Consider the following 6,844-nt stretch of genomic DNA (forward strand, 5'->3'; position numbering starts at 1 on the left):
TCACACTAACACTGTGCATATTGTATAGCTTGACCGAAGATCATTCATTCTCCACGTTGAATGGAAGTGCGTTTTGGTCAAGGTAATTAAAACCCCCGAAACACAGAAACTACAAAATACAATTGAAATAAGCCCACGTTTTTAGTTAAAGCAACAGAAAATGTTTTTTTTTTAATGTTTTAATGTTTAGTAAAGGGTAGTTTCACGCATAACTGAAAAAATCCCCTCATAACTGGAAACACAAAACAAAAAACGACTACTTGAACTTCTTACAAACCGCGCATTTATATACGGATTTGTGAGTATTGTACAATGTAACAATTTTATTCAAGTTACAATTTAAACAGTAATGATACATCAAAAAGTACCTCTACCTGAGTTACACTGACGTAGACTGATCGCCACAGAAATGAAAGGTCACCTGACTCTACACGTATGCGGTTAATTGGGGTCACGGGTAAAAGGTGATAGAGATGGACGATTGAGTCCCTGCGATCACCTAAACCACTGACCCAGATACGATCTGCAAGTTTTGGATAATGGTCGCCCATCCAACCGCAGTCAATCACACGAGAGACTCAAGATGAAAGCTACAGGCCATTGCATCTCTATTCACATTTTAACTTTAATTGTTTTCCTGAAGTGTTTAACTGTTAGCGCTGGAGAGGGGCTGGACCGGCGCAGCGCAGAGGCTCAGAGCCCGGCGGGCGAGCAGAGGCTGCAGTTCATGCTGAGTTTGTACCGGCGGTGTGCAGATCGCACTGGCCGGCCCAGGCAGCCCCGCAGGCTCGGCTCCAATACTGTGAGGCTAGTGCGACCCTCCAGCAGCCCGCCTGTCTCTACCCCTGCAGGTGAGTTGACCTTTACTACTCCCGCAGGAGGGAAAAGGCAATCCCAGTGAGCTGAATTACATGCAACATATATGTTTATGGATGCGCGTCTTTTGTGTAGTCTTTAGTATTCGTTATGTTTATGTATTGTGACATGATTTTCTTTGGCCAAACCATTGATTGTATTACAACGGTGCATGTGGTTTCCGTTCACTTACAAACTATCTAGCAGTAGAAACCGCTTTTGTAGTTTCATCCTATTATGTTTTTTTTTTTTTTTTACAAATGTAGGAATACTGCATCCCACTGACGACTTTCATCTGCTTTTGTCTGTTTTAAACCTATTTACTAAATGTTTAGCGCCAGAGATTGGGTACTTGAGGTGGAGAAAAGTTGCATTTTTAAAAATCCCTTTCAATGTTAACATCTTGATGCTCAGGAGGCATCCCACATCTTGGCCTACAATTCCCACTTTTTAGCCAGGACACCAGTTCATGCTAAACTTGGATACTGTAAGCTTTCAAAAAAATGGGCAGTATGGGTAATTCAGTCTGTTCTCAGTTTGGCATACTGGAGTCAAACAAAAGTTATTTAAATTGTCTGTTGCGAGTCACATGGCTGTATGTCTCTGTCTTGTTTGAAGCAGATCCCTGGCACACCCACAGTGTGGACTACGAGCTGAAGATCCTTCCAAAGGAGAAGCTGTTGAAGGTGGCTTTCGTCCACTTGCGAGCCCCTTCCCTCCGCCACCAGCCAATCAGCTGTGATATTGCAGTCACATCCCGGGGACCTGCAGGAGAGACGTCCTGGGGCGGCAGGGTGGTCTTCAGAGCAGAGGAGCAGTGGACAGAGATGGACATCACGCCGCATGTCCTGGAACGGACAGCAGACCGCTTGTCGTTGGCCATCCAGTACAGATGCGTCCAAGAAAGCCCGCAGAGCAGCAGACGGAGGAGGACGAGGGAGCTGTCCTCTGAAAGAGCCCAGCTGAGGGAGCCGGCTCTGCTGCTGTATCTCGATGACAAGGGCAAGACCGACTGGCAGAATCTTCACGGACCCGAACCCGTTTCCCCTCCACACTCCAGGAAGGCCAGGCAGGTTGGCAGCATAGGCTCGGACATCCCCAACTACCTCCAGAAGAACAGCGTGGTCAGAAACCAGTGCAAGCTGCACCCGTACAGGGTAACCTTCCGAGACCTTGGCTGGGAGCACTGGATCATCGCCCCGTACAAGTACAACCCGCACTACTGTAAAGGCGACTGCCCCCGCATCCTTCACTACGGCTACAATTCACCCAACCACGCCATTGTGCAGAACTTCATCAACGAGCTGGCCAACAACGACGTGCCCCCGCCGGCCTGCGTGCCTTACAAATACAAGCCTATTAGCGTCCTGATGATGGAGAAAAACGGCAGCATCGTGTACAAGGAATACGAGGACATGATCGCTGAGTCATGTACTTGCAGATAGGGAATGGGACGCCTAGTGCGCTGGGCACTGAGAGAAACGGCACCCCTTTCGGTTCACATCCTCTCGCCTTTATACTCAAACCCTTTGCATGGTGCAGTGGATGCACTGACTGGGCTGCAGGCCTTTGCACGGTTCCCTATCGTCAGTGCATTTTGGATTAGAACCAAACCCTGTGTCCCTTTTCCCTGTTCTTTAGAGAGAAGGAAAATAAATGTGAGCACAGTGATTTCATGAGGCAGAAGCAGGATCCAAATATTCATAGTGGTGGTTTGTTATTATGGTACACATATGAAAGTAGTCTAAAAAAACAGTAAGAAGGGCCTGGTCAGGGGTATAATTCTAGTTCTGAACTCAAACACAATGTGGACACTCATTAGACAGTTACTTAGCAGAATACTGCACTTCCATCATTGCTGTACTGAGTACAAAGATTTTTTTATTAAACATTTCTTAACTTTTTAAGAATTCCAAAGGTGAGAGGAGCCAGAGAGGATGGTGGGGTCTAAGAGGATAGGGGTGCCATTTCTTTCCTGCAAAAAAAGCATGTTTTGCACAATTACAGTTAAAGGGATGCCCCTTTAATGACTGCATTGACTATTTCCAACTGGTGGAAGATCATCTCCTAATGACTACAACTGTTTTCCAGGGATATGTGCAATATATATGTCGGGAGGGATTATTTTTGTACCACTTTCTCTTTTTGTGGCATACGTATGATGATTCTTGCACAAAATGTTTGTTTTATGATGTATAATGAAAAAAAAAAGAAATAAAATGACAGTTTTTCTACAATTATTAAATATTCTGTGAGTGCTGGTGTGTATAACTTTCCATTAGAAGCAGACTATGTAGATCCTATTGTACTTTATATGTGATGCTGTCTTTATCAACTATTGTTTCTTCCCCCCATTTTTTATTATGTTTTATTTATGTATACATTACTTTTTTCTCTCTGCTGTTATACAAGTGAGTTTTTAATACTAGCAAGCATTCCTTAATTGTAAATGTGGGTTATGGAGCAGGTTTAGTGAATACTGGCTGCTTGTTCACAGTTCCTATTATGAAGGGCTGCTTTTGAGGTTTTATAGTTCCTTTTGTGTTTTATGGGCATCACTGCTAGTAAGGATTCACAATGCTGTATTTTTCCCCCTCTTGAGGAGAAACCAATCTCACATTATTAGAGCTGAGCTGGTACAAAACTAAACCTGTTGGTATCCATTGTATGGCACAGCATCATCAAAAAGCATGGGATTGTGCACTTTATTATTGAATAAAAATAGTTCCTGCTTGTTATGTACTTGCATTGTGCTGTTTGTCTCCCTATTTCAAAGTGAAAGAAGTCTTGGATTAAAACAATTTTATCAGTAGGGGGTGCTAAAGCAATACTTATTAGTTGCTTTTGAAATCACTGGAATAAACTGAAATGATTAGAAGTGTTTCTAGTCTGAGTGGGTAGTATGGCATTAGAAGATAATAAATTGCATTGAGAAACATCATTGTTTCTTCTGAATTTGTTTATTTATAGTAACTGATCACGGATTGTGGTGAAATAGTTACTGTTGTAAATGAGTTCATTCCCTATAAGGGTGTTGTAGTTCATTATAAACCTATTTTAACCCTTTGACACATGTTGAACTAAAAATAACTCCCAACAAGAAAGAAATGTACATCTCCCTCTTACAACAGGGAAAAATGCCATCCTCAAACTCGGCTCATGGGTCCTGTCGTGAAAGGGGACTCTGCTGAGGAAAACGGCTTTCTGGCAGGGTTTGGTATGGAGTTAACTGGAGTATAGCGACCCCTAATGTCCAGCTGCTCAGTGTTCATGAGGCTGCAGTATTTGCATTTATAGCGAATGACTGGCTGATTCACTGGCAGAAAATAAGTCTTATAAATTTCACCCTTCATTTCTTTCCACATGCCCATATTAACAAGTTAAATTTCTGTAGCTACTAGTCAAATGCAACACCATTTTTATCTTTCCTTAATGACATCATTGGAATGAACTGAAAACAAATGTTAAACTCTCTTTCAGTCACCTGTAACTGCTTATAAAGCTTAATTCATAGAATGGAATTCGTTAGGCTTGCAGTGCTTGGTATCTTGGGAATTTCTGTGGTCTGGGTTATTCTGCTGTCTGTAGGATGATTTTAGGTTATTTAGTGTTTGTATATGTCTGGTTTCCTTTGCTTACAGGTCAGTCCAAGTACTGATGTGAACTTGGAACACAGAATTTCATAAGTACGGAGTCCAACACTGCATTCTTTCTGCCTTTCCGGTCTGGACTTTTTGAAGGAAACTGGTTGTTTATTTGAGTAAGTGTGGGTTTCTGGAGCATCTCTGGGAAGTACACAACTAAACATTTAGTTTCACTTTTAATAACAGAAGGAAAGTCAGAAATTGTATATATCCGTGTGTGTATACATACATACTTTCATATATATATATATATACACTCACCTAAAGGATTATTAGGAACACCTGTTCAATTTCTCATTAAAGCAATTATCTAACCAACCAATCACATGGCAGTTGCTTCAATGCATTTAGGGGTGTGGTCCTGGTCAAGACAATCTCCTGAACTCCAAACTGAATGTCTGAATGGGAAAGAAAGGTGATTTAAGCAATTTTGAGCGTGGCATGGTTGTTGGTGCCAGACGGGCCGGTCTGAGTATTTCACAATCTGCTCAGTTACTGGGATTTTCACGCACAACCATTTCTAGGGTTTACAAAGAATGGTGTGAAAAGGGAAAAACATCCAGTATGCGGCAGTCCTGTGGGCGAAAATGCCTTGTTGATGCTAGAGGTCAGAGGAGAACGGGCCGACTGATTCAAGCTGATAGAAGAGCAACTTTGACTGAAATAACCACTCGTTACAACCGAGGTATGCAGCAAAGCATTTGTGAAGCCACAACACGTACAACCTTGAGGTGGATGGGCTACAACAGCAGAAGACCCCACCGGGTACCACTCATCTCCACTACAAATAGGTAAAAGAGGCTACAATTTGCACAAGCTCACCAAAATTGGACAGTTGAAGACTGGAAAAATGTTGCCTGGTCTGATGAGTCTCCATTTCTCTTGAGACATTCAGATGGTAGAGTCAGAATTTGGCATAAACAGAATGAGAACATGGATCCATCATGCCTTGTTACCACTGTGCAGGCTGGTGGTGGTGGTGTAATGGTGTGGGGGATGTTTTCTTGGCACACTTTAGGCCCCTTAGTGCCAATTGGGCATCGTTTAAATGCCACGGCCTACCTGAGCATTGTTTCTGACCATGTCCATCCCTTTATGACCACCATGTACCCATCCTCTGATGGCTACTTCCAGCAGGATAATGCAGCATGTCACAAAGGTCGAATCATTTCAAATTGGTTTCTTGAACATGACAATGAGTTCACTGTACTAAACTGGCCCCCACAGTCACCAGATCTCAACCCAATAGAGCATCTTTGGGATGTGGTGGAACGGGAGCTTCGTGCCCTGGATGTGCATCCCACAAATCTCCATCAACTGCAAGATGCTATCCTATCAATATGGGCCAACATTTGTAAAGAATGCTTTCAGCACCTTGTTGAATCAATGCCACGTAGAATGAAGGCAGTTCTGAAGGCGAAAGGGGGTCAAACACAGTATTAGTATGGTGTTCCTAATAATCCTTTAGGTGAGTGTATATGTATGTATATATATATATATATATATATATATATATATATATATATATATATATATATATATATAATCATTACCATCAGCCCATATCAAACCACTGCTGGATGAAGGCCTTCCCAAGATGCTTCCACTTGATCTTTAGCTCTTCTTTTCCATGCTACTCTTGCAAAGTTTATTTCATCTTCTTTTATGTATGTATATTAAATGTTAGAAATATATTTATAATGTTCCTCACTGCACATAATGCTGAGATTAAACAGGAATCTGAGCTCCACAGAAACTGCTTGTGACGTGCAAAATTCAGCACTGCCTACTGCACTCAGATGAGAAAAGGATCTCTGAAGAGTCAGGCTTTGGTTCAATATGCTTTAATAACTTTAATAAATGTTTCCACATTTAAGGGTTTAAGTGGGTTTTTTGCATTTTTTTATCTAGAAATTGCTTTGCATCTTCTCCTCGTGGTCCTGAACTCATTTCTAATGCCCAGTTCCGCTCCTCTAGAGTTCAATCTACATTCTTGGGAGAGAAAGATGAAAAGCAGTTTATGCCTAAACTGATTGCCATCTAAATATTTCCAGCTCAGGATTAAGAAGGATCCTGAATCACTTGTTTGATACATCTCATTCCCTCTCTCACCACAGTAACCTTTGTAATAATTGCTGATTCTGACAGCCCTTACATTTTCCTTCATTAATCTGGTGGTGTAACCTTTTTCTCTCCTGACTCTGGAACGCAGCGATGAATGAGGACAATGTACTTTATCATGGGTCCTCTGCAGTCCATGAATCTGAACTAAATCTAATGACAAACTGCCAAGAAACACAAACAAACAAGAAAGTAGCAACAGAGGTCATTAGCCCTATGGCAAT

At 42.0% G+C, this 6,844-nt stretch overlaps 1 protein-coding gene across 2 annotated transcripts; it reads left to right on the top strand.

Annotated features, from left to right (window-relative positions):
• Positions 1-463: 463 nt before the first annotated feature.
• bmp15 (bone morphogenetic protein 15) lies at positions 464-3,593 on the top strand. Of its 2 annotated transcripts, none has more exons than XM_066714853.1 (2): positions 464-851; positions 1,474-3,593. In XM_066714853.1, the coding sequence occupies exons 1-2, from the start codon at positions 584-586 to the stop codon at positions 2,298-2,300; spliced, it is 1,095 nt and encodes a 364-aa protein (XP_066570950.1). In that variant the 5' UTR covers positions 464-583; the 3' UTR covers positions 2,301-3,593. The 2 variants fall into 2 exon arrangements, with proteins under 2 accessions (XP_066570950.1, XP_066570952.1); XM_066714855.1 differs by having other exon boundaries at positions 1,477-3,593.
• Positions 3,594-6,844: the final 3,251 nt, after the last annotated feature.

The sequence above is a fragment of the Amia ocellicauda genome, chromosome 10 (genome assembly GCF_036373705.1).
Source record: "Amia ocellicauda isolate fAmiCal2 chromosome 10, fAmiCal2.hap1, whole genome shotgun sequence".
NCBI lineage: Eukaryota > Metazoa > Chordata > Actinopteri > Amiiformes > Amiidae > Amia > Amia ocellicauda.